The 25,673-nt window shown below is 53.2% G+C and overlaps 10 protein-coding genes across 10 annotated transcripts; 3 read left to right on the forward strand and 7 right to left on the reverse strand.

The window, feature by feature from the left end:
• Window positions 1-55: 55 nt before the first annotated feature.
• Z520_05450 (uncharacterized protein) lies at window positions 56-480 on the reverse strand (the record flags this gene model as incomplete). Its single annotated transcript, XM_016775953.1, has 2 exons — window positions 56-366; window positions 435-480. 2 exons carry the CDS (start codon window positions 478-480, stop codon window positions 56-58), a joined length of 357 nt encoding a protein of 118 aa, XP_016633112.1.
• A 1,826-nt stretch (window positions 481-2,306) lies between these two features.
• Window positions 2,307-3,107, reverse strand: Z520_05451 (uncharacterized protein; the record flags this gene model as incomplete). Its single annotated transcript, XM_016775954.1, has 3 exons — window positions 2,307-2,769; window positions 2,827-2,849; window positions 2,931-3,107. The coding sequence occupies 3 exons, from the start codon at window positions 3,105-3,107 to the stop codon at window positions 2,307-2,309; spliced, it is 663 nt and encodes a 220-aa protein (XP_016633113.1).
• Window positions 3,108-4,360: 1,253 nt separating this feature from the next.
• On the forward strand, window positions 4,361-5,191 carry Z520_05452 (uncharacterized protein; the record flags this gene model as incomplete). Its single annotated transcript, XM_016775955.1, has 1 exon — window positions 4,361-5,191. The coding sequence occupies one exon, from the start codon at window positions 4,361-4,363 to the stop codon at window positions 5,189-5,191; it is 831 nt and encodes a 276-aa protein (XP_016633114.1).
• A 1,402-nt stretch (window positions 5,192-6,593) lies between these two features.
• Z520_05453 (uncharacterized protein) lies at window positions 6,594-7,619 on the reverse strand (the record flags this gene model as incomplete). Its single annotated transcript, XM_016775956.1, has 1 exon — window positions 6,594-7,619. One exon carries the CDS (start codon window positions 7,617-7,619, stop codon window positions 6,594-6,596), a length of 1,026 nt encoding a protein of 341 aa, XP_016633115.1.
• Window positions 7,620-9,589: 1,970 nt separating this feature from the next.
• Z520_05454 (uncharacterized protein) lies at window positions 9,590-11,856 on the reverse strand (the record flags this gene model as incomplete). Its single annotated transcript, XM_016775957.1, has 7 exons — window positions 9,590-9,790; window positions 9,857-10,044; window positions 10,346-10,513; window positions 10,617-10,760; window positions 10,848-11,105; window positions 11,176-11,379; window positions 11,451-11,856. The coding sequence occupies 7 exons, from the start codon at window positions 11,854-11,856 to the stop codon at window positions 9,590-9,592; spliced, it is 1,569 nt and encodes a 522-aa protein (XP_016633116.1).
• Window positions 11,857-13,031: 1,175 nt separating this feature from the next.
• On the forward strand, window positions 13,032-15,300 carry Z520_05455 (uncharacterized protein; the record flags this gene model as incomplete). Its single annotated transcript, XM_016775958.1, has 2 exons — window positions 13,032-14,563; window positions 14,619-15,300. 2 exons carry the CDS (start codon window positions 13,032-13,034, stop codon window positions 15,298-15,300), a joined length of 2,214 nt encoding a protein of 737 aa, XP_016633117.1.
• Window positions 15,301-16,433: 1,133 nt separating this feature from the next.
• Window positions 16,434-17,969, reverse strand: Z520_05456 (uncharacterized protein; the record flags this gene model as incomplete). Its single annotated transcript, XM_016775959.1, has 3 exons — window positions 16,434-17,113; window positions 17,167-17,803; window positions 17,862-17,969. The coding sequence occupies 3 exons, from the start codon at window positions 17,967-17,969 to the stop codon at window positions 16,434-16,436; spliced, it is 1,425 nt and encodes a 474-aa protein (XP_016633118.1).
• Window positions 17,970-18,885: 916 nt separating this feature from the next.
• On the reverse strand, window positions 18,886-20,724 carry Z520_05457 (uncharacterized protein; the record flags this gene model as incomplete). Its single annotated transcript, XM_016775960.1, has 1 exon — window positions 18,886-20,724. The coding sequence occupies one exon, from the start codon at window positions 20,722-20,724 to the stop codon at window positions 18,886-18,888; it is 1,839 nt and encodes a 612-aa protein (XP_016633119.1).
• A 1,547-nt stretch (window positions 20,725-22,271) lies between these two features.
• On the forward strand, window positions 22,272-22,961 carry Z520_05458 (polyubiquitin; the record flags this gene model as incomplete). Its single annotated transcript, XM_016775961.1, has 1 exon — window positions 22,272-22,961. One exon carries the CDS (start codon window positions 22,272-22,274, stop codon window positions 22,959-22,961), a length of 690 nt encoding a protein of 229 aa, XP_016633120.1.
• A 758-nt stretch (window positions 22,962-23,719) lies between these two features.
• Z520_05459 (uncharacterized protein) lies at window positions 23,720-25,483 on the reverse strand (the record flags this gene model as incomplete). The annotated part of the gene is made up of 2 exons (XM_016775962.1): window positions 23,720-25,429; window positions 25,481-25,483. The coding sequence occupies 2 exons, from the start codon at window positions 25,481-25,483 to the stop codon at window positions 23,720-23,722; spliced, it is 1,713 nt and encodes a 570-aa protein (XP_016633121.1).
• Between the last annotated feature and the right edge of the window lie 190 nt (window positions 25,484-25,673).

Consider the following 25,673-nt stretch of genomic DNA (forward strand, 5'->3'; position numbering starts at 1 on the left):
CTCACCCAAACAACAACACCATCACAGACGAATAACTCTTGCCTCGACGAGACCATCAGTCCATAGCCACAGCCCAGGCCCCAGCGACCACACCCAGCACCAAGACCCAAGTCCTCACGTAATTGTGCCATTGCCACCGCTTAATGGCCTCCTCGGTGCTCATCTTCCTATCTCTCTCGATGCTGCGCTCCTCGTTGAAAGCATACGTTAACGCCATCTCTCCACCGCCAGGCCCTGCCAAACGATCGGCCTTTCGAGACAGGGCACCATTGGTTCGACGCAGAAAGGTCAACGCGTAAGGCACGCCTGACGCGGTCGCTGAAGCGGCGAGGATGTATAGATAGCGAAGAAGGGATCCTCCCGGGGCTAAAAATGGATCCCCCGACTCAGTAACTCCAGAAACACGAGTGTAGGTGCAAAATCTCGAAACCTACCGTGATATGCCAGATACCCAAACGATAAGCCATTGATGACGCACATGGGCCTAGAAATCTGCAGGTTTCGCCAGGCGTGTGAGAATCGAGAGAACACATTCTCTAAGGAGCAGTCAACCACTAACATGAAACCCCATCAGATACTGGTAGCGCCATTCTCGCGCAGCCAGCGCGTCCGGAGCAAACAGGATCGCCGGTACGGCCGCATGAGAAAGAGCCCATGTGTATCCTGCATCAGACGATAGAAGAAGTCAGCTTCATCATACCAGACAGTCATGTGCGAGTGCATTCGCAGGCTTGGTCCAGGGAGTGAGAGAAAGGGGGCGAGGGAAGGAAGGACAGGAAAAGCAAAGGTGGTAAGGACAAACCTGCAAATATGCCTGACGAAGCCAATCCACAGACCTTTGCAAGCACAAAGGTGTCCATGATGTCGTCCCTCGGTCGGAATTCTGCCTTTTGTTTCTTCTTTTGAATATTCAAAGCAATGTCTCGCTTGGACGGTTTACGATTCCTCCCACACGCTCACTCCGCTAACAAGAAAGGACGCGAGAAGGATTTTATCACCGAACAGCCAGGCAGGCCGGTTCAGTCGCAACACATTCAATATTTTCGTTTTGAACAAAAGATCACGGACGAGCACGGTTGAAAATAGGGAAAGGGCAAACGCCCACCCCCTGGTAGGTGCCTAGGACATTTTAATTATCTTTGAGGCAGCGCCTACCCACATGTGCACTTTACCACCGTTACGACGAACATCCATCCGCGGACCCGGATAGGGCCCCAGATCAGCGCTAGTCGGAACCAGCTACGAGGGCTCAGTTTAGGTAAATACACGGCGATTATTAGGCGAGACGGCAGGGCATCTGGCCCCTTTCAAGTTTCCATGCTCCCCTCCTCAGCCCTAATGGAATTGGTCAATGAGCTGTCTACTGGTGTGTACGGAGAGCAGGGTGCCTACAGAAATAAAGGACAGTGAGCCAGCATAACGGAGGACTGCAAACCGTTAGTTGGGCTGAGGAAGAGAGAAAAACACTGGAAACAGTCGGTAGCCAGGGCGCAAAAGTAGGGGATCAAGTTGCGACGCGCAAGATAGGTACGTGTTTACTTTTTCTTTTTGATGTAGGGTTCGCTCGTATTGGCATCTGAGGTGGGTGGGTGGGTGGATGGGTGGGTGGATCGCCTGTCCACAAGGAGCATGTCGAACTTGCGCGCCTATCATTATTCACGCTACTACCAGCACGAGCACCAACACTACCACCGTCCTCATCATCGATCAGCACCGGGTCGTCGTCCTCGAAAGAATAACTACATAGGGTCTGACGTAGAGCAAGCGAACTACTGCTACTACTACTTGATCCACGCTCCGAGGTTAGCGAGCATCGGCATGTCACGAAGAAGCCAGACAAGGTAGTGACACGCGCGGGTGGAAATACTATGTATTAGGTGCTGCGCAAGAAAGCACCTAGTTTGGCTTTGACTTTGGAGTCTCAACTGTGTCTACGTACCAACTCTACGAATATGGAGCACATAATATACGGAGCACATATATACCGAGTTACTCTATTCGCTATTAGTTACGAGTAGGTAAGTCTTACAGCATCTGATGGGCGGTGAAGGCCTTACCCGTGTTCCCCTCAGCTACCTATCTAGGTAGGTAACATACGTACTACATGTACTGCGCGTAACGCATGCCACCGGCTCCAGTATCTCGCTTCAATAACATCTTGGTGATAATGGCCCAACACCCCGCTACCGCGACATGTACTGTACGAGCGAGAGCACGAGGACCGACAGCCCCCGGATTGGCTAGGGTAGTAATAGTAACAGATAGCAAGTATCAGAGGCGGCGCGGTAAGTTTCACTATTTTTTTTTCATATGAGCGTCCACACACACACTCCCCCCGTCCTAATCATTCGGTCGGTTTGGTCGGATACTACGGAGAAAGTGGTCTTGATTATCACTATCGCTCGTTCTTGTTCTGGGATGAGAAATCGGCATGACGACGTAATGTCGGCCACAATGACCTGGTTGAGGATCTGCACCCCCGTCTGCCCGATGCTGTAGACGATGTATCCCCCAGTATACTGCCCGAACCCGCGCGCCGCGACGCACAGATGATGTAGGACACGACGTGGCAGACAACGACCACGGCGTACGTCTCGGCACGGCCCATCACGTCGGAGATCTTGGCCAGAGGCGGCTTGAGCACGGCGGCTGACGATGGTGCCGACCGTCATCAAGGCTCCCGGGAGGGCGATCTCGCCAAAGTCCGAGGCCGCGTAATTTTGGTAGTTGTAGATTGTCGTGTAGTCGAGCTCACTTGCAAACCGAGTCCTTGGGCATCAGCATAAATTCACGAGACCGTGCGTGGTGGTTTTGGTTCGCACTTACAAATCGTCCACATGAGACCGATGCTGTATTATAGCCTCATCTGTCAGCAAGAAGAGCCAGAGGTCGTTTTGAAAATTCCCCCGGTTTCAGGAGGTGCGTCGTACATATCCTGTCCACATCCAACATCTCCCGTGCTTTCCCCAAGCGGCATTGAGAATCTTCTGGTTCTCGTCTTCATCTTCCGAGTCCGATCGGACGTTGTCGTGCGTCGAGTCGTCCTTCTCTTCGTCCACAATGGCAGTTTCACTGCTTGCAGTGGACGTGCTGTCGTGGGACGCCATGCATTTTTGGGCCGACGTCTGGTTTTGACTTGAGGGTATCACTTTGGACAGCGGTGATTCTGGAGGAGCAGAAAAGCAGGAAGGGTATGCAACGACAATAGAGCAGACTGTTGACAGGAGAAATGAACAAGAAAAGGAAATCAACCCAGCGACACAGCCGGGCTGCCTAAGAAAAATCTCCGATCAAATCCATCCGGTCTGCTCACATGCGAACCAACTGAAGCATCAGCATACGAAATTCTGTCGCACCTAGGTCGACAGACAGCATTCGAAGGCCTGCAAGCCAACCTGCCAAGACGGCCTCTCATTAGGCCAGTCTTTGGCCATGCCAGGGAGACATAATAAGAGGGACAATCCACAGGTTCAGCGATGTCGGAAAGGAGTTTATTATGCTCGAGCTTCTGGCTGTCTCTGCTGTGGATTCGGCATTGTAACCATAGGGGAAGAAAAGGGGTGTCAATGCATGGGCCGGGTCGTTTCTTGATAATCTGATCAGATAATTTTCATCTAATCATGATAAGATGATCGTTAAGAGATTCTTCATCGAAGTTGCTGATCTGTCGTCAGAGCTGGCAGCTTGGCATTCAAAAGGCCCCCAGACAAAGTGAGCGGGTGCTGGTGGTTGAGCAGAGGCATTCATCATTCGTGCAGTAGGCCAAGTCTGCTGTGGGCCACCAAGCCTCCAAAAAGAGAAACGGACCATCGATCATTCGGAGAGAACTAAACGTCGTGGCTGGAGCGAGACATGCAAAACCACTTCGGAAGAGAACCGTTTGGTGGTACAAGAGCAAAAAGTCGCCACACCTTCTATTCATTCCGGCTTCGATGCGACGACATTAGAGGAGGAACGTGGAAGACGAGAAGAGGGTAAGGAAGACAAAAAGGCGAAGGAAGCAAAGGGCCGAGGACTCGATCAGAAGGCTCGTCGATCCACGAATTCCACAAGGACGCTATTCCATGGCTCATCTTTGGTGAGCGATCAGATGTCGCATCGGCTTTCGTGATGCGTGAAGTTGATTCATTGTCGACCCGGAGAACTAGTGTTAGAGGGTGTTCGTAGGTTGTCTAGTCTCTTGGGAGACGGTAGATGTGGGGGAGGGAAGCTTTGAAGGAGATCATCGAGCATCAAAGTTGACGATGATTGTAGTGCCAAGACCTTGGCAGCTATAATCACGTGATTGAGAACACACTCTCTCCCTCATTGGCCTCCGAACCAATCGTTGTCTTCAGCTTCGTCTGTGAGTATTGACAGAATGTTGTTCTCACAGTCAGACGTGACGGACATCAATACCCTCTCGCGCTATCTCTCATGCCTGCAAGTCCCTTCTCTCCACACATGTCCTGCGGTCGATGTCATTGCCTTGTGTGGCAATGCAATCCTTTCAATTGCCGATAATGTCTTCTCAGCTTTGGAGGCGCGCCCAGATCTCACAAAAGTCCTAGTCATCTGTGGCGGCATTGGTCATTCTACTCGGTTCCTCTACGAAGCCGTTCGAGCCCACCCTAAATACTGTCGTCTGGCCGACACGATCGACGGACTACCAGAGGCTGCCGTCTACGAACTGATTCTCACCGGGTATTACCCCAAACTCGTTGAACGAATCCAGTCGGGCCAGATGAAATGCATCATTGAAGCCAATTCGACGAATTGCGGCGCCAATGCCATTGAGACGCGCCGAGTCCTCGAGTTACATTCTGTCTCGACACCTAGATCTTGTATCGTTGTCCAGGATCCTACAATGTCGCTTCGCACACTAGCTGCTTTTCGGCACACCTATCAAGATGTCGAGCCTTCTCCAGAGTTCCTCGCTTGTCCAACTTTCATCCCAGTGGTCTTTCTTGATGAAACAAACATGATGCACATCAAGGCAGATGACAATAACTCAACATCAGATATCGAGTCTTCCGGTCTCTGGGGAAGCCATCGTTTCTTTGACCTATTGATGGGTGAAATTCCTCGGATACGTGACGACAAAGATGGATATGGCCCGAAAGGAAAAGACTTCATTGTTCACGTCGATGTTCCTGAAGACGTGGAAGCTGCCTGGGAACGGCTCAGAAAAGTCCTGTACTTCAAGCGGTGACAACTTTATATTGGGGCTTCACTTGGCCACAAACCGGAGGCAGCTTCGCTACCTCCATTGTAGCTCACCAAAACTTTTCTCAGGAACAGGCATCCGCCCTTCACAATATCCAGCACATGGCAACCTTCCTGATCAATTGGCCTTGTTCCGATTGTTGACGTGCAATTTTGTGTCCTTCGGGTGGCCGAGCCTTGCAACATAATCCTTCAGCACCACCTCATACCGGAATCAACGTATACCGCAGACTACAAGTCTGCTGGCTACATTCCTGATCTCATACTTCATCCCACCAGCTTGGGTTGCCTCGTCCGCTTTGCCCTTCGTACTTTTGCCGGCGATGGGAAGCACAATCTTTGGTTTGTCCGGCCACCGTGCGGTGTCTGTGACCCTTGCATGGTTTGTTCCTCTTCGCGTGGTTACATAAATTGTCCTTGGTGACCATCGCGCCTTTACAGCCTGCATTCGGACAGTGATGGTGGATTCGGATGGTTTCGCACATTTTGAGTTTGGGCAAGTGGTTTAAGGCTGCTATTACGGCTTGAGAGGCGGACACACTGGAATGCTGATGCTTGTAGTACTGCTTTCTGGGCTCGATATTTGCTGGAATCGATGTGATGGAGGCTGGAGGACCTGGAAAGGGAAAATCATAACGGGACATTCTGCCTCATTTATGTCTTTCAGGTTGAGACCCTCTGCATCTGTCATGACACCACCATTGCGATGTTTGTCTACGCACAGCCGAACGCGCATTTCCGCCACAATGGTCGTTGGAGAGCCGCAACGTCTGCAAAGGCACGACCGTTGCGGGTTGTTTCGCCCCAGTTTCCAGCACCTTGAATCTTCTCGCTCTCGTATGGGTACCTGTGGGTGACACGAACCGACTTTTCAAATTCCGGGCAGCGGGTGTTTGCTTCTCTCGTTTCGGCCGCAGACCACAAGAGCAAACTCGGTAACGGATCGGTGGCGGTGAGGGAGCCAGTAACATTGGCCGGAACACAGATCTGGTCCGACCAAGATCTGGTCCGACCAAGTTTGAAGGTGAGGAGATCTTTTCCGTGTTTGCCTAAGAGGAGCTACAAATCCCTGCTGATTGCGACAAAACAGGAACCCGAGTTTCAGGATTCATAATCATATCTCATTTCGTCATCTCATAAAGCGATAATTACATGCGGTTGTAAGAGATAGAACAAGGGTATCTGCATGTGGAAGAACAAGCATTAGAAGGGGAACCGCACGCATCTCCATCCATGCAATTCGGCAAATGAGGTTTCCCACCGTCCCTCACTTCAACCAAGCCTCTTTCATCCTTGCCAAGGGAATGCAGAATCAAGTTGATCAAAGTCTCCACCAATGGTAAGGAAAGAGTGGACGGGAACTCCGTGCCTTGCCCGCCTCTTTTCAATCATGAAACGCCAACGTCAATCCTCGCACAGTTGGCGATGGTTGATCGCACTCGTTGGTGAAACCCGCCATCTGCAGCGGTGTCATACATTTCGCTAATCTGTCGGGGTAACATGCCTACGCGGCCGATTCGCTGCTGGACAGCCTCCTTGGCAGGGCCCAACGCATTGGCAATCCCATCCGCCCCAATCCGCAGATTGTAGCAGATGAGCTTGTCGTGCTTGACGCCAGGATAGTTCTCGGACGAGGCTGCCACCGAAAACTTCAGCTTGGAATTGGCGAATGCAATGGCGGCAGAAGGCGTGAAGCAGTACTGTTCCAGGACTTCGGCTTGAATGGCTGACATGTCGAGCTCGGGTTCGGGCTCTGAGTCCCAGCAGGGAGAAGAGCACACGCTCGACGGCGTTGAGATAGGTGAGGAGCTGCCACTGGATATGGAGCCTCGAGGAGAGCCACGAGGCGACCGAGGCGACCGAGGCGAACGTGGTGAGCGAGGGGAAGGAGGGGCATTCATATCGGCATCGAGACCGTCAAAGGCGAGCGCCAAGGTACGGAAATGTGAAGATGAGCAAGCGTCCAGAGTTCGGGCGTAGAAGCGGGTCTCCATGGCCTTCAGACGGGGCAGACTGCCTACACAGGTGTCGACGAGATTGATGTGGTCCTTGAGAATTGCATCGGCGTCGGTGCTGTCGCCAAAATCGACCGCTATGTGAGTCAATGACGATTTGATCAGAGGATGGATATCTGGGTCGGACAAGAATGCCAGGGCGTCTGCCGACGACCGGAAGACCAAGGCATTGAGACTGTAAAACAACGTGATGGCCTCTGAACGGATCAACTGGCAGGTATCCAAGAATCCCCGAGGGTCGTCTTTGGCCGGCCGCGATGGTCGGAGCCGTCGTTGGGATGGACACCTCAGCCTCAGTGGTTTCGGCTGTTGGAAAGCGAATTTATAGATGAGATTCCTGACCTCGGGAGGAAGGTTCAAAAGCGTGGATGACATGGCTGGAGCTGGAGAAGACGCCATGGTTGTGCGTCGTTGCTGTTGCTGTTACTGTTACTGCTGTATTGCTTCTGGATCCAAGGAATCGTTTTGGGGTTCAACCAGTTGAACCGAAGCTGAGAAAAAGGTGAGAAGAAGGGAAAAAAGATATCTTAACGACGTCTGGCTGCTGAAAGGGGTCCAGGTATTCAGGGCGACCAGCCGGTCTCTCTGGACTACAACAATAACAAATGTCGTTCGAGAAATAATGGAATCCACCGGGGTCTGTGCTATCGGGTTGGTGGCGGTCTTGGGGCGCGGGCGCCTTTGAACGGCGGTTCAATTATTGAGCCCCAACACAGCACAAGGCGTAGGAAGGGCAAGCCCGGGGCCAAATTGTACTCGAACTCGGGTACAAGGGCTACTAAATTAAGAAGTCGAGTCGATCCCGCAATCTCGTCCAGAGCATTTGAAGCGAAACTTCTGTGTGTGTGTGTGTGTTCTCAATGTCAAGAAACGACGGGCGGGCTTTTTCGACCATGAAAATCCGGGGAAAAAGTGATGGGGTGGGAGAAAAAACGATGGAATTGTTTCCAAGCTTAGAAAGGTACCGTAGGGGGGTTTGAGAGCGAGAGTATGTCCAGAAGAGAGTACCGAGTATAGTTGACGTTGTGGAGAGCGAGAGACTCAAGTTTGAAGCGGGAGATGGTTTCGAGTCAAAGGGGGAAAAAAAGGGAGAGGTTGGTTTTTTCTTCGCTGGCGTAGGTAGGTAGGTAGGTACTCGGCAAGTTCTTTTACATGAGACAACCACCTTCTTTTCTCTCTCTCTCTCTCTGATGGTGACGCTTGCTAGCGGTGGAGGTTGCCGTCGGTACTAGTTCGCTTTTTTGGGGTGGTTGGTTGGTTTGGTTGGTGACACTGTCTGTCTTTTCTCTGTCCCCTCTCTCTCCTCTCGCGTTGGTTAAAGGCCTTTAGGTAGGTACCTTCGTCCTTCGATAGAATTTTGCCAGTTTAATTGAAGACGGGAGACTCTGGCTCAGTGGACATGGCGCAATGTCTCAGTTCTGGTGGCCCCCCCTTGGGCCCTTGTACCCGTTGGCCGTCGAGGAGGCAGGGCAAATCTGGGTGCTATAGCCAGGTTTTTTAGCCCCCGGGAAATTGGATTGAAAGGTACCTGCGCGGTGGAGCCCGGGGTGGCTACGGAGTCTGGGCGAATGGCGAGGGGAGGATGGCGGAGCCTCGATGGCATGGGCGGCTGTGAGTGGCGGATGTGGTCGGGGGGGGGGCTTGTGGCCGCTAGTGTCTGCTGTCTTGCTAGCGGCTCTTAGCGAAGATATTAATATCCGTCCCCTAATGCACGCCACACACTTAGCTACAAGGCACTGTTGGCTCCCAGCCAATTGACCCCGATTGACCCCCCCTGATCCCCCAGCCACGGCCTTGCCAGCATCCCTGATCCAGCACTGATCCAAGCACTTGATCCAGCAGAGGTCCAGGTCTTCTAGGTCCTCCAGGTCCCTGTTCCTTCGTTCCTCAGGCTTCCGCTGGCTGGGCCCCTGTTCATGCATGCTGCTGTCACTGTGCTTCGGACTCTCTTGCTAGGTACGTCACTCGTGACCACATTCCGATAAGATACTCACTATCGTCACACCCTCTCCCTTCCCAGCCGGGCAGATCCAGATTCCCAAAGTGTGTTTGTCCGCTGCGCATCATCCGACGGATGATGACGATGATGATGATGGTGATACTCGCTATGTCTGGGGGTGCTACTGGAGGTACCGAGCTCCAGGTACTCCGTAATCATGTTACCTTTACTGTACGAGGTATGTATGAACGTGCCCACAGAGGAGAGCTTGCCCTCTGACAAGTCGCCCGGGCTAACGCCTACATACCCTCGCAATCATTGATTATTGAGAAACATCTCATGCCATCATTGACCAGCGGAGCTCCTCTCCCTCGCCATCTCAAAGATATTCGTGTGTGTCACCACAAACCCTACCCACCCGTGTTCCATTTTAGACTTTCAACGCCGTCATTGTACTCGACCCCTCCACCATCTGCCCCCCACCCGAGGCATACTCGTACTCGTGTTTTTCATCTTGTGCCAATACCTTGGCGGCTAACTCGTGCCGTTGTTTCTCAGTCGCATCCGTGAAATGCACCACAACCTCGTCGCCAAACAAGGCATTGATCTCTTCAAGCGACTTGCCTCGAGTCTTGGAGGGAGGGATGGGGTCAGTGACAACTCACGACTTTTGAGAGAGGAAGAGTATCCTTCTTACCTCGGGACACCAAAAGTAGAAGATCCAAATGTTGACAAAGGTCAGGCAGATGAAGACGATATAGTACTTCCACTTGATATTTGCCAAGGCGGTCGGCGCAGCCTCAACGTACACCAACGTGGAGAGAAACGTCCCGGCGAGCGACCAGGCCACACCCTGAGATCGGATGGTGGTCGGGAAGATCTCGGCTACATGCATGTCAGCGTAATCCGGGGTGCGACCTTCTGCGCAAATTCCGACATGGCTCGCGTGGCCAGAGAACCCTGACAAAGAATGCATGGCCCGGCAACCGGGCACAGTTCTTACTCCGTATATGCTTAGAGAGCCCGCCTTACGGACCAGCACGCTGGGATCCCGAGGGGAGCGTCACGGCCCCTCTCCGTTCAGGCTCCTTGTTCCACCACGTTTCTATTGCTGGCAGCGGGCGGTGGAGGGGCTCATACATGGAAGGTGCGAGGGAAAAAATCGACGGAGACACAAACCACTTACAGCAATAAACATAGCCAACCACATCGATGCCGCCCCCGTAGAAGCTGATAAAGCAGAAGGAGAAGAAGACCCCCATCGAAAGTCCGGCCTTGTTGGTGGTCCCAGCGAACTCGGCTATCATGGCGGTCTCAAGGCACACCGAGAGCATGCATCCGGTGAGGCCGGCGACTATATTCAAGCGACAACCGTCCTTTTTAGCATTTTTTCCCCATCGCCGTGTCACATGGAGAGGGAAATTCCCGATGCGAAATGGGCGTGTTGGGACACTTACGCAGAAGTGGTTTTCGTCCTACTTTGTCCAGGAGCAGCGCCCCGGTGAAGTTGGAGATGGTTGCGACGGTGACATAGGCTGCTCCCAGAATCAAGGGAACTCCGCCGGTGAGTCCAAGGTTCTGGTACAAGGACACAATGTATACTGACAAAACAAACCCGACAGACGGTCAGTGACACCTGATATTCTGACGCTGTGTAGCCATGTGTTTTTCAATCCCTTGGGGCTTACCGTAAATGACCTGAGCACCCGTCGATTGCGCTGCATACTGGATGAAGAAGCCCATCCAGAAGCGCTTCCGGTACGTCTTGTTGGTGAACATTCCGCGCCAACCCCCTTGTTTCCATGCAGCCGCGTCTACTCGGACCTGCTCGGTCATTTGGTAGAATTCTTCTCGCGCGTATTGGAGGCCTGCCTCGTCCTCGGCTGCGCCACCATGCAGCCGCTTGACGATCTTCCAGGCCTCCTCGCGTCGGTCTCGCGTGAGCACTGGGCCACTGTAAGTGTTTTGGGGCTGGGGACTGGGGCGGGCGGATGGTGCCCAAAAATGGTGACTTACACCAACGGGGAGATTCTGGGATCCAGGGAGCACACATGGCCAATGCAAGGGGAGGTATGATCGACAAGGCAATGGGGAACCGCCACTGGAAGGACAGGTTCGACGAGTAATACGTCCCTGCGCCCACCCAGCCAGCAATGGCGTATCCCAAGACAATCCAAGTCCCGTGTTGCCCGACGAGAAAGCCTCGAGCGTTGGGAGGCGCTGGACTCCAACGTCAGCAAAAACAAGACTCCTCTCCAACTGCTGCAAAGCGGCCAGAAAAGGGGACGCACAGATTTCAGCTTGGTAAATGGGGATCAAGGTCACCATCATGCCAATTCCCCAACCTGAAATGAACCGCGAAACGAGGAACATGGCTATGTCGACAGAGCCTGTCTCAAGAGCTCCGCCCACGACATTGACGGCCGACGCCAGGTACATGGTCTCTTTTCTGCCACGGGCCTCGCACATCCAGCCCACATGGAGCGCCCCGAACAGTGCTCCTGCACAGTACAAGCCATTGATGGTGCCCGTGATGGCGTTGGTGTAGGCCGAGTTGGCTTTGAGATTGAAGTATTGGATGAATCCGGGCTGCCCTATGGTGTTGGAGATGACCGAAAAGCCGTACCCAAAGGTGAGACTACCCAAGGTCAGGACCAAGATGATCCGCAAGTTGTAGAGGGTGTACGTTCTGGCCATGTTGTTGCAGGCACCGGCAAGAGGACAGAAGCGAGTCCGGACGAGATGGGCTGATCCTGCAGCTGGAGGACTGTGGGGTCTCCACGCATTGATATATATATGTCAAGTCATGTTCCCATTTACTGCGGGTCTGCGCGTAACCACAATATTGTCGTGGAGGGACCTTTTGCTCAGAGGTCTTAGGCACATTACGCCAGCTATGTCTTAGCCTATACCGGGCTTACTCGGTTATCCACGCCAGAAGACGACCATCTCGTACGGTGCGGGACGTGCCATAATATGGCCTTTTTGTGCAGAGATGCCTCTCTACAAGCTGCATCTTTCAATATGATCTTGGTCAATGTACAGCTGATTTGTCACGCAGGCTGCGGGTCATAAGAAACTGCTGTGCAGGTGTGAAATGTTGCGTCTTGCGTGTGAGATGCGCCTTACAGGGTTCATTGGAGAGACAATCCAACAGACCTTGGCGACCGGGCGAAGGTTTTGTCGCCGTCGATCTTCTCTCCATCTTTTCTCCAACTTTGACCTCGAAAGTCATTGCCGATCCAATACCAGACGGAATGTCGCAAGCAGTATTCCTAGTGGTGCTGAGGTGCCGTGTAGGCGGGAAACACGGCGTATTCTAGCTCCATCCTTGTCAAAACGCCTGCTCGGTGGAAGTCGGGGTCGCTGGCGATTGCCCTGAACCAGAAGGCAAGGTGAGTGTCCCCTGCAAGAGCCATGCATACAGGCGGAGGCGGGGAAGCCCCGACCGAGGGCGGACAGTAGCCAGAAAAGAGGGGGAATGGCCGTCAGCTCTAGCTACTCGTGAAGGCAGAGCGAAACGACATGAAGTTCTAGATATGCCTCTTTGCTTCGACTTGTGGGATGGGGATGGCTACACACGCCTCCATGCAGAGAACCCCAAGGGCCATCCTTGACAACGACGCCATGGACTTGACGTGCTCTAACCAACAACAACAAGACGGGAGATGAATATCAAACCCACCCCCTCGGTCTACTCCCTAGCCTTAATTATGGGAATCCTCGGCCTCGATTCCGCGGTGCGTTTACCCCGACCTTCGATCGCCCACAATCATTCAAAAGGGACAGCGTCTGGCCAAATTCCGGGGGCCATACATAGCCTATGACTCTTCTCCCACACTCGCGTACCGCCTTTGAGAGTGTTGCCGAAGATGACTCCACCCGTGATGGATCAACCGCACCAGACCTCCTCGACGCAGCGAGGGCGCCCTCGACAGCGCTCGGCAGTCGCCTGTACCTGGTGTCATTCCCGGCGCGTGAAGTGCAATGCTGCGGCCAAAGGGACGCCATGTTCCAATTGCGAGGCCGCCGGGCGCAGCTGCATCCTTATCGAGAGCAAAAGAGGCAAGAAGAGGAAAGTGTCGACCTCTCCCTCCTTTGCCGCTCAACGCGACCTGTCAAGCATCGCACGGGCTTCCCCGGTAGAGGAGACGAGCCCGGCGCAGCATGGCAATGTCTACGATCCTCTCAAGGGTGTGAGGAAGAACCAGCCCAAGAGTCTGCGGGAGAGCCGTCCTCGAACGGCGTCCACCTCCACGACGTGTGTCCCTGACAAACCTGATCTGGCAGCCCAGGACTCGCAAGAAACACTCTATGCTCAAGTGCTCGACAAGGCCACAAACACGGGCATAGCCCCGGACGTCAAAGAAGGAGTTGTCCATGTCATGTACATGGGGGAGACGTTCAATTTGACGCATCTCTTGCGGCAGACCAATCCTGACTCTGCTCGGTCTACACGCAAGAGGCACTACGTGGTCCGGTTCAATCCCAAGAATCGAACGGCCAGTTCTGTCGAGGAAGAGGACCATGTGCTCACGTCGTTCCTGCAGCATCAAGGCTGCTTCACCCTCCCGTCTGTCCATACTTGCTACCAGCTGTTCCAGACCTATTTCGAATATGTCCATCCTCACTATCCCATCATTGATCGCGAGGATTTTGCTGCCCAGTACACTGATCTCAAAACCCCAGCTTCGTACCTGCTGCTACAGAGTGTCTTATTCATGGCCTCGGGACACTGCGAGCTATCTGTCCTGGTCGACGCGGGGTTCGAATCAAGATACCACGCTCGGAAGACGTTCTTCCAGCGAGCAAAGGCCCTGTACGACAATGACCATGAACCGAACAAGGTCACCGTCGTCCAAGCCGTATTCCTGATCAGCTTCTGGTGGAATGGACCGACGGATCAAAAGGACACATGGCACTGGCTGGGCATCGCAATCAGCCTCGCGCTGACGCTGGGCATGCACCGATCGACGCAACATTCCGACATGAAACCAAGAGATCGGTGCCTGTGGAAGAAGATTTGGTGGTCACTCTTCGCCGAAGACAAGCATGCCGCGACCGCGCTGGGCCGACCGGTCCATACCCGACGAAGAGACTGCGATGTTGAACCCCTCGCTATCACGGATTTCGACGAGCTTCCCGTCTCCAGATCAGACATCTTCGGCAGCCCTGAACGTGTCGACGGGCTCTATGTCATTGCACTGGTCGAGCTTTCTATGATTGCCGAGAGCATCGTCGAGAGATCCTTTACCGCCTTCAATGCTACGACCTCGGACAATGCTGACATGTTCCAGTCTTGCTCCCAAGCATTGGAGCAATGGAAGTCGGGGCTCCCGCTCGAACTGCGGATCGAATACACCAGCAGCTGTCTCTGGACGAGCATGCTGCATATTGCACACAGGTAAATGCCCCCTCCCGAATGATTCCATCCTTTCGACTGACGTTGTGCATGGCAGTTGGTTCGAGATCGTCACCCACCGGTCCATCTCACCGCAGAACTTGTCTCCACCGTCGATGAAGACGGCGCACTTTCTCGCCATGGACGCGGCGAACCGCATGGTGCGCATTGTCGAAGAGCTTCTGTCGCAGTCGCACATCTTGCACTGCCCGATCCACATAGTCCCCGCGCTGTTCGCCGCCATGGGCATGCAAGCTGTCGACATCTGCTCGGGCCAGTCGATCCTGGAACAACTGGGCGTTGTGAAAGTGAGACTGGCCATGATCGCCCTGCGCGAGCTGCAGAGCACCTGGCCCGTGAGCGGCTGGATCTTTCGCCTGTTTGCAAAGATTGTGCGCCGAATCCGCAATGGCGACGAGCTGCTCCCCAACGAGCCAGTTAATGCCTCACCGCCGGTGCAGATGAAGAGCCACCAACTCACCACCGAGGATACGAGTCCTGCGATGGCACAGAGCGAGGTGATGGAGCAGCCAGCACTAGTCAACGGCAAGTCTCAATACGGAGGACAAGACCCGAGCCTCACGGCGCCCATGTACGCGATGTCCACGACCCAACCCGCCGGCGCAGGCCGATACTTGTTTCCCGACGCGTCGAACCTGGCTATGCCGGTGAGTTATCCGGCAGACTGGGGCACGATACTCGACGATGGCGCATGGGGTGACTTGGAGTACGAATTTTAGCGATACTCGAGACTCGAGATACTTGCTCCAAAGGGGAGGACCAAAAAGTAAAAGAATGAATGGTGTTGGACCTCGTACTTGTATAACGTTCTGGAAAACAACGAGCTAAGAATAACATAAGCGTTAAAGTGCTAGAACAGGGGATCCTGATCACCTAACCTGCCTAGCAGTCCGTCCAACCTCTGCTCCTTCAATGAGACCGAAGACTCAGGCTGGCGGCTATGAAGAATGACAACGTCATACTTGATGCCCAAGTAAGAACCAGTCGGCTTTGACCATATCCACGGCCCATGGCTTGTACAGTACCTCGTAGGAGTAGCCATCACAGCAACGGGTCGGGAGGGGTATGCGATTCCTGCCTAGGTACCTAATCTCTCGAACGCGGACGCCGAAATGCACCTCAGGACCTGACCTCGTATTACAAGAAAGAGTCCCAAAAAGGAATGACCCAACTCCGAAGGTCACCCGTCCGTTACCTTACGCAGTGTAATCCATACCTTATCTACCTAGGTACTTCAGCCTTGCGCAGCTGCATCGTCCCCATTTTCTCATCCATCCATCCATCCATACATACAGTACATATCGAGATACCTTAACGATGCCCAAACCCACCAACATGCATTGCAACAACGGACCCAAGACCAGAACTTTTCCCATTCCCATTCCCGTGGCCACCGACCACCTGCAGTAACCCGCTAAATGATACCCCCGATTGATCGTATCCGTACATAGGTGGATAGAACGTCTGATTTGCAAATCATAACAAGCAAAAACCATGTAAACTGTAACCATCTGTTGACTTTTTTGTATCCTGCATTTCCTGGCGTAATATTTTTGGCTCGTAAACTCTAGATTCTAAAGGGTCAAACTCCTTCCGATGCATTTTTGCGTATGGCGTGCTAGCTTGCATCATTAAACATATCTCGTGGGCCTCGATAAGTATCTGACTCAGTGTATGATCGGAAAAAGTGATTTCGGCATCGATTCCTGACGCTTGTTGATGAGCGAGTAGTGCTATTCGAGTAGGAGGTCAATACGACCGTCGAATGTCGGCAAGTTGCGAAGTTTATCGATCCAACAATGGAACCCTGTCCTTCAGTGGCATTTTTGTGGCCTCATCTTCAATATCGCCTTCAGTCGTTACGCAACGGAAGGATAGCACCTCCATTGGATTTGGGCTCCCGTGGCTCCGTCTCGACCTTTCCTGTGACGATTCCTTCAAGCTTGGCCGTGATTCTCGCAAAGACTGGCTCCAGTTTCAAGTTCCAGAAGTGGCTTGCCACACCCACACAGGCTCCCATGATGACAGTCGCAAGAGCACATTGGAAATTACCCGGCAATGGGTACCGGTCCACATGATACTCTTCGCCATTTGGGTCGTGTTCGGTCATTGTCTGTTTCGAATGGCCGAGGTGTAGCGCCCACGCGAAGACTGTCCTCAAGAACATGCCGTGAATGAGGTAGATTGCAAAGCTGACTTTCCCAAGCCACAGAAGAGGTGGGCGGCTCAACGCCCAACGGGCGTGAGGGGAGATGAGAATACCAATAACAAGGAGAACCCCGCCCAGAGCGCCGTACATCCGTTCAAGGGCAAAGGTCGCATGGGAAGGGAAGTACTGTGTCGCAAGTTCACGAAGCCACAGGGACCAGGACGCCGCTTCAGCATAGGAACTAGGATATGACATGAAGATGAGAGAAATCAAAATGACAGGTGGCGAAATATAAGGCGAGTAAGGAGCTAGAACCTTGGGAATATCCGAGAGACTGAGTTCGCTCAGGGCAATGCCTAGGAAGCAGCAGAGGCCGACCCAGGCTGCTGATGGTTAACGTGTGCGTCCTCAGGAACAGTGCTAGCGGGCAACTTACGATCTGCAGTCATGTGGCTCCAGTTAAGAGACCAATATGCGAGGAAAAGCAAGGTAATCGTGCGCCAGGTAGGGGTCATGGTCACCACAAGCGACAAAGCGCTGATGATCATGATGCTGCCTTGGAGCAGGTATACAAGAGCCCATTGCGGTTGATCATATTCGTTTTCGTCGCCGTAAGTCCACGTCGCCCGAAGAGCGCCGAATAGGTCCAGGACTGCGTCGGCCCAGGTAGGGCTGGGTTCGGGAGTGTTGGTGTACAACCAGTATGCATCGCTCTGTGCCGACATGGAATACAGATCCAAATTGCAAATGAACCAAGAGATGATGGTGGCAGTGGTCGCCGGAAGCACGAGCCGGAAGATGCGACTGAACGACGAAGAGGCCAGTTTCTGCAGGGCTTTATCGACTTGTTGGGTTCTGGCGAGTTGAATAGGCTTCAACGCATTGACGAAGCCCATGAGAATGAAAAAGATGGCAACCCATGAATGACCGCTGGCCACAAGACGAAAAACAGGTCGTTGAAAAAGGTAGGGTTGGGTGCTGAAAAAGGCACAACATGGCGGCACCAGAGCTCTTGCATAACATATAACGACATGAGACGAAACAACAAATACTGCTGCGATGCCTCGGAGACCCTGGTTCTGGTGTGTTAATAAAGCTTTGTTGCTCTGATTTTTCTCAAACACCACCTACATCGGCCCAGCCGGTATCTTTCATAGCATGCTCTTTAACATCGGGATGTAGTCGAAAAGAGACGAATTGCTGGAGAGCACGACTGGCTCTGTCCATCATGACACTCATGACGATAGCCGACGATGGTGAACATGGCAGAGAATGAGAACTGCAGAGGTGTTGTTCTTCTGCAAAAATCCGGCCTGGAAAGGTGGTCGTTCAGCCTCAGGCGTTGGGGGTGTCAGATGTCTGACCCTACAGTGGACGACAAGGGTGGCTTGCAAGGGTTTCTGTGGGTATCGACTGGCTGGGTTCCTGTGTCCCCTGTCTCGTACCGCGCCGAACGAAGGGCGAGCAGGGCGCGAGATGGTGGAGGTGTTGGCGCAGACGGTGTTTGGGCTCCTCGCTTAGTCAGAGCTGCACACTTGGTAACCTGCGGCCTGTTCCTGGCAGCAAGTCCAAGGCAGAGCCAGTCTTGTCCCATTTGTTTCAACTTATATGATCCTTCTCTTCATTAAACGCTATCTGTTGTTTGTCTTGACTGTGCCGTACCTACCCAGTGACTGCCTCGAGCACCCACTCATCCTTCGACGCGTCATCGTCTCCCCTGGGTGATGAAAATCGCCAACGCGACTTCTCTCCGAGACTGGAATTTGAAACACGGAAGTGAAAGACCCTTGCAGATGCCAGGGGCCCAAGGGCCCCAGCACTCACGCATACAACCACACACGTACACAGACAGAGCACATACACGCCATATTGTAAGAATTGGGAGGGAAAATAATTCAAACTGGTAGCTTCGTGGTGGTACAAACTCTATTGAACCTTCCAAATTTGTAGATTCCCGTGTCCATGGGCGTCCCTTGTACCACCACTGCAAAAAGCCATCAACAACCTCTCAAGTGTGACAGTAACACCCTGCCATTCCCAGCACAATGGATCAACTATCTTTGTTCCCCTGAATCTTTATAGCTAGCACAAAATCAAAAGAAGATGACGCTAAACAGACAGACGGCGTATCCGCTGCCCTCAAGGACAGCTACCATTACGTGAAAATCGCCTTCTCAAATGCCGCCACATCTCCTCCTGCAACTCGGACAGCCTTCAATGCCGCTTCACTCAGTTTCTTCCTCTTTTCTCTCGCTTCTTGCTCTCTCCGCGCCCTTGTCTTGGAGCTTCCGCTCGGTGCTACATCACTCAACAATTTGGCAGAGTCCTTAGGCGTGAAGTTCACAAAATCAATCACAGCCCCTCCGCCAGTAGGCGTCTTGGGTGCTTTGGGCGTCCGAGGTGGTCGAGATGATGATCTCGCCCGTGGCGCGGGAAGAGGATCTTGACCAGCACTGTCCTTGATTGGTCCTGACTTGTGGATCGACTTCCTTCGGCTTTGGCTGTAGTCGGTGACGCTGCGGGTCGGCGATCGCGCAGGGTTGCGTCGCGGACTGACGTTGGTGGGCGACACTGACGGCGTCGGTGATCGGGATGGTGACCGTCGTTGTTTCCGAGGCGTGTTGAAGGGAGAGAGGTCCGGAAAGACGTGAGACGGAGGTGGTGGGAGAGGTGGATAAGCATACATCGGATTGGGTGCCGTTGTCGCAGCAGGGTAAGGCAGCGCAACACCAATGGGAGCAGATACTTCCGGGAGATAACCCTGTGGCTCATAGAGCACAGCTTGACTCATCTGTTCCAGCTCCGGATAGCGGATTCCGAGTCCCGCCAATGAGCTGTCATTCGGCTGATGCAGAATCGGATGAGGCACACGTTTCGGAGTGGGAGCAGCCAATGCAGGGTAAGACTCCTCTGGTGCCAATGTCGGCAGCGGAGGATGTGCAGTCACTGTTGGGGGCGAGAAGACAGCTTTTGAGTGCATGGTGAGGGTAGTATTCGAGGTATGCGTTCTGGCACCCTGCGACTGGGTTGAGCTACCTGATGACGGCAGGCTTGTGCTAATTGGAGATTGCATCGAATTCGGCTCATGCATACCATTCAGGTCATGCAGAAAAAAGGAATCGCCTCCGTAGGCCTGCTGGCCGTCTCGAGACCTCTCATACTGCGGGCTGAGTAGCGCGGGATCAATGGCACTGGTCTCTGGGTGGGTCGGGCTCTTGTACTCGTCAAAATACGGATTGACTCGGCTTGATAGGCCCTGATTTTGGGTCATTATAGCTGCATTCATGTCGCGGGCTAAACAGCCTTGTTGACTCTGCTTGTTTGAGAGGGGATGAGGCTGCAACGGCCGTTCGTACGGCATGCGCAGGTGGAAGTTTTGAAAGTCTTGTTGCCAGTTGCTCGTGTCGCCATGGCCGGCGAGCGGCGATATCGGGAGTTGTGCATACATCGGGCTCGGTGATAAGGTGGTTTCGCAAGAGAAGGGAGGCCGGATGTATGTCGTGGGATCAAATCCTCCAGCAGCGGGTGAGGTGACAAATCTCTTTGTTCGGCTGGGCGAAGTGATCTCAAGCGGCGACACGGGACCTGGCGCATGATGGAAGTTGGGGTTGATGGCATCCATTGTCTCAACTGGGTCTGTCCGCTTTGTTTCTGGTCTGCGCGTTTTTTCTACCGCAAGCCTTGGAGGCTGTTGTCTTTGCTTCAAACACCACACGCCTCTGCGCCATGGTTGAGGAGGTGAATGCCCGATCTTTACCGTTGAGGAATCAAGAGACGGAAGTCTGTATTCGTCTTGGTTGAAGGCGTCGGCGAAAAGAGCTTCGAATTGGTCTGGATGGGCTTTATTTTCCTCATCGCTGCCGTCCAGCCTGTACATGTCCTCGTTGAAGAAGTCGTCAAAGGAATTTCCCTCGTCGGGAACATTGGGGAACAGCATCTTGAAGGCTCGGTCTTCTGTTTGGATTAGGCAGTCAGGAGAGCTTGTTAGGGACATGGTCAATATTGGTGGACATCATGAATGCTCGAGTTTTGTCCAAGGGATGACAGGGACGGGAGCCAAATGTAGGCCACATGAGGAAAGTAAACAACATTTTGCAAGTACCCCGGAAACCCAGTGAGAGGGCCAGAATACTGAGGAATGCGAGAATGGAATTCGTTATATAGGGTCCAAGCGTGGGCGGCATCAAATCATTACCTGGGAGAGAAATTCGTCGAGGCTCTCGGCTCATTGCGAAGGCCTCAATATGAAATTCCCCAGGGCACAACCCGTTCTCGAGAACGCGCTTTTCAATGCATGAAAACACCGTGATCGGCCGAAGATGCTTCCAGCTACTCGCCCGCGACATGTAATCCTGGTTTGCGGATGGAAGTTGCATCTCGACGACTTTCCTGGACAGCCGTCGGAGCATTTCAGGTATCTCAAAGTCGTGTGCCCTTATTCCCTTACCGTTGTTTGGAACAAGCAGACTTCGTGCTTGCGCTTTGGTGAGCACACCTCTGGTCAGGAAATATTCGAATGCCCAATGTGAAAGAATGTCCGCCTCTTGACCTTGCCACCAACGGGCTTCCCTGGCTTTTTGTATGCAACAAGACTCTAGAACGAAGCCATGGTAATTCGACGGCATCAACGAAGGTGAGATTGCAACAGTCGCTGTGCATATCACGCCATAACGCAGCAGTTGGTGGTGGCAGCGTGCTTGCGCTGAGTCATGCATTGATTGGGCCGGCACGGCGTCTGATGGCGTCGGCCACCAACGTCATTGGGCGCCCCTCAGGCTGACTTTGTGGGGGAGGCAAACAACTGAGCGAGAAGGCGAGGTCGACGCTGGGCTGCACCTGGTGATTTATCAGCGCAGGGCATGAAGAGAATTTTCTCCGATGGCAGATGCTTTGAAAATCTCTTACTGGGCCCTTGAGCAGAAACACAGTAGATTGCACCAGAGAGAGAGCTGCCAGCAGAGGGCAAGGTGGGGGGATGAGAGGACGGGAAGGAGATAACCGCCTTTCCAGGTTTGCTATCTGGCTGTGGCAACTGCTCACGTGGACAATCAAAGCGCGAGAGAGAAAGAGACAGAGTTTGATACGGCGGCGATGGTGAATTGAGGACAACTGACACCTGTGCACTACTAGTACTGTCACCCACTGTCACTGCTGCGGTGAATACCTACCTCTCGCTAGGTACCTAGTAGTAAATAGTAATGAGTAATGCCCGTGGTTCTAGTCCCAGTGAGACACTTCCGTTGCCTTCTGGGGGCTGCCACCCACGCGCCTTGCCCCTCTGTGATTGGCCCGGCCCCTGCGGCCCACCGCCTTCCCCCACCTGCCACTTCAATTGCAGTGCCTATTGCCACTTGCTCTCTGCCTGCGCCTGCCGCCTGCCGCTTGCTACTTAAGCCGCTCTTCTCTCACTTCTCCCCATCTTCTCTTCCTTCTTACCACTCCATCCCAACTCTCTACACTTCAACCACCAACACCCTTTTGATCTCTTCATCATCTCATCACCTTACAACATCATCTGCTTCATCCCAGGTCACCGCCGCCATGCAAATTTTTGTCAAAACCCTTACTGGCAAGACCATCACGCTTGAGGTCGAGTCCAGCGACACCATCGACAATGTCAAATCCAAGATCCAGGACAAGGAGGGCATTCCGCCTGACCAACAGCGCCTGATCTTCGCCGGCAAACAACTCGAAGATGGCCGCACCCTCTCCGACTACAACATCCAGAAGGAGAGCACCCTTCACCTGGTCCTCAGACTCCGCGGGGGTATGCAAATATTTGTCAAAACCTTGACGGGAAAGACGATTACTCTCGAGGTTGAGTCGAGCGACACGATCGACAACGTCAAGAGCAAGATCCAGGACAAGGAAGGCATCCCGCCTGACCAGCAACGTCTGATTTTCGCCGGAAAGCAGCTGGAGGACGGCCGGACGCTGTCGGACTACAACATCCAGAAGGAATCAACCCTCCATCTCGTCCTCCGGCTTCGCGGCGGTATGCAAATTTTTGTCAAAACCTTGACGGGAAAGACGATTACGCTGGAAGTTGAGAGCTCGGATACGATTGACAACGTCAAGTCGAAGATCCAGGACAAGGAGGGGATTCCGCCGGACCAGCAGAGACTGATTTTCGCGGGCAAGCAGTTGGAAGACGGGCGCACTCTGTCGGATTACAACATTCAGAAGGAGAGTACGCTGCACTTGGTGCTGAGATTGCGCGGTGGCCAGTAGATGGTCAGTGGCGATTCGATGGCAACGAGATGACCAACTCAGGATGCGGCGTTGTGACTTTGTGTGTGGCGGGATTGATTGCCTGCGGGTGCGGGTTCTATGACATGACAGCGGACTACATACAGATCCAGTATTGCTAGGAGAATCATCAAGTTGCAGCGAGGAAAGACGACCTCGGACTGCATTCAAGCTTGCTTCGGATTTTGCAATGAGTGAAGAATGGTTGCGCCGCCTCCACACTGCGTTGGAATGATGAGCGCTGTGCTGGCGTGAGCTCAAAGTTCAGACAATACGTAGTAGAATTCTCAGGCTTGATGATCCGTTAATGCCGATGATTAGTTTCCTTTTGTCATTACAAACATATTGCTCATTGCTTAATTTGCTAGTCTGATTCTTTTTCTGCCACTCCCTGACAATAGTCCTGACCCTGTTCTCCAACCCCTTACTCGGTACAAGCACAATCGTGCGAATTCTGTGGTAAGTGACTGAGGTGCTGAAGGTGCAAGGGCAACTTTCAATGTTATTCATGTCAGGAACAATCTGTGATCCATTCGTGGCTGGAAACATGAGCATTATTGTATATATCAAAAAGAGACAGGACTGGTTCCAGCCACACTCTGATGCTAGTGATAAATGAGTGACAGTGGCGAGCCTTCTTCACCAGTCTTGATGAGACACAGGTGACAGGCTCGACCAGCCAGCGTGCCCGCTCAGCATTGGTCCACCACCTCATGTCTTCCAACGTTCAAGCCCCAAACTTACCAGGTGCCAATGGGTTCCAACAATGGCCCAACCCAGTGATTTCCTCCTGTGGCATCTTCGTGGCCTTGCCAATGCATGTAGGATGCAGAGTACCAGAGGACTTGATCCTGATGTTGAACAGATGACTCCTCCTGGCTCATCTTGATGGCGTTGAAGTTTGCTTGGGTACAGTCAGTCGATTCGGGCGGCCATTGTCCTCGAATTGTAGTGCAGCCGTCGTCTCTCAGAGCATCCGCCTTGACAAGCCACAAATCGCCCACGAAATACTTAGAAGTATCTTCAGGGTCACTGGCCTTCCGATCTGTCTTGCCAGGCGTCAACCTGTACCCCCGGTTTGAGGCGGTGTTGACAATGTCCCAATATCTGTTGTCTGCCTTCTCCATCCGCCCCGTGAACTTCTGCGCGGTACATTTGTTGCCGTCGCATTGGCGCACCTCGTTGTTCTTGGAGGTTTCAATGTCGAAGTCCAGTCGCCAAAACGCGTGGTGATGATGCTTGACACACACGCAATGAAGATCGGCCTGGTTCACGCCGCCAAACCCCCACCGCGGCGCAATCGTGCCATTGGCGCTCAAAGTCCATTGAGAAACATATCGGTACCAGTCCGCCTTCAGTTGCGACCTGATGACCACATTGTCATCGTAGACATCAAAAGAAACGCCTCGAAAACCCTCTGCATCAGGTCTGCCGTCGACGAACGTTTTCGATCTGCCTCCCGTACACTCGCGAAAGCCTGGCAAGGTGTCTTTACCAGGACAGTCAAATGGATACTCTTCGTTCTGCCAGTCTCGGAAAGTAGGCCCACAGTCTTTAACTACTTCCAGATAGTTCACGTTGAGCATCGGCAAATGTGCTTGCTTCAGCACCAGCCTGTTCTTATATCGTACCTCGGTCAAGTCCACTCCGGAACCCATGTTGCCTGATGACGATCTAGGCCTAGTCACATCGAGCTCCCAAAGTGCATTGTTGGCAGAATCTGTAATTTTCACGTGTGCCGTCCTCCCTGCTGCCTCAAGTACCTTACCCTTCACTCCCTGGACGCTTTTGTTCTCCCATACTGCTTGACAGCTTTGCAGCGCTTGTGGGCGCTGGACTGGAGTTGCCGTTCTTGTATACATATTGACGTCGAACAAGCGGAGTACCTCCTTGCTGCTATTGCCAGCCTCGATGCGAAGGATTCGAGGCGTCGACCCGTCGGGATTCGTTTCATGTACGATGACAGGCATTCTACTGAAGACGGTCGCATTTGGCCCAAACCCCGCAATGGAGGCTGCATCGAGAAGTTCTTCCTCGTTCGGAAGAGGCTGATGGTTCGTTATCTCGACCGACGCCTCTGATAGAGGTCCAAGTGCATCATCGACGTTCACGTAAACTGTTCTGCCGTTCTCGTAATCTGCCACAACGGCTCGAAAGCTGTTGCGCTCATACTTCTCGTTGGGCTCACGCAGATTGTCAACATGGAGGAGCCGATGGCTCGGTTTTCCGTTCAGAACCTCGTCAGCCTCCGCAGCCAACACGTCGCGAACTTGTCCGGAGTTGAGGACTTGAGACACCGCAGTCGCGAGAGCTGTGTGACTGACCAGCGAGGATGGAGTCTGTATGTATAGTTTAAGAGACGGTGTGGTCGTAGAAGCCAAGACCGATTGCTCCTCCCACGCATAGGCAAGTGGAAGGAGCACCAACAAGGAGGAAAAGGCGCTACACTTCTGTAACAATGTCAGGAAGGCTCTAGATACCAGTTACTTCATCTCACTTACCATGGCTGAAAACTGCTTTGCGCATGTGGTCCGTTTTACTCGAGGCCCCGGGCTGAGAGCGCCATTCAATACCTATATGCATCGGCCTACAGCCTGATGCTGTCCGCGGGGACCAAGTTGAGGTCAAAGAGCAACTCAATGCCACTCGGCCCAGCGGAGGCGATCAGACTGCAGCTGCAGTCAAGTATCACAC

Source organism: Fonsecaea multimorphosa (assembly GCF_000836435.1).
Source record: "Fonsecaea multimorphosa CBS 102226 unplaced genomic scaffold supercont1.9, whole genome shotgun sequence".
NCBI classification, from domain to species: Eukaryota; Fungi; Ascomycota; class Eurotiomycetes; order Chaetothyriales; family Herpotrichiellaceae; genus Fonsecaea; species Fonsecaea multimorphosa.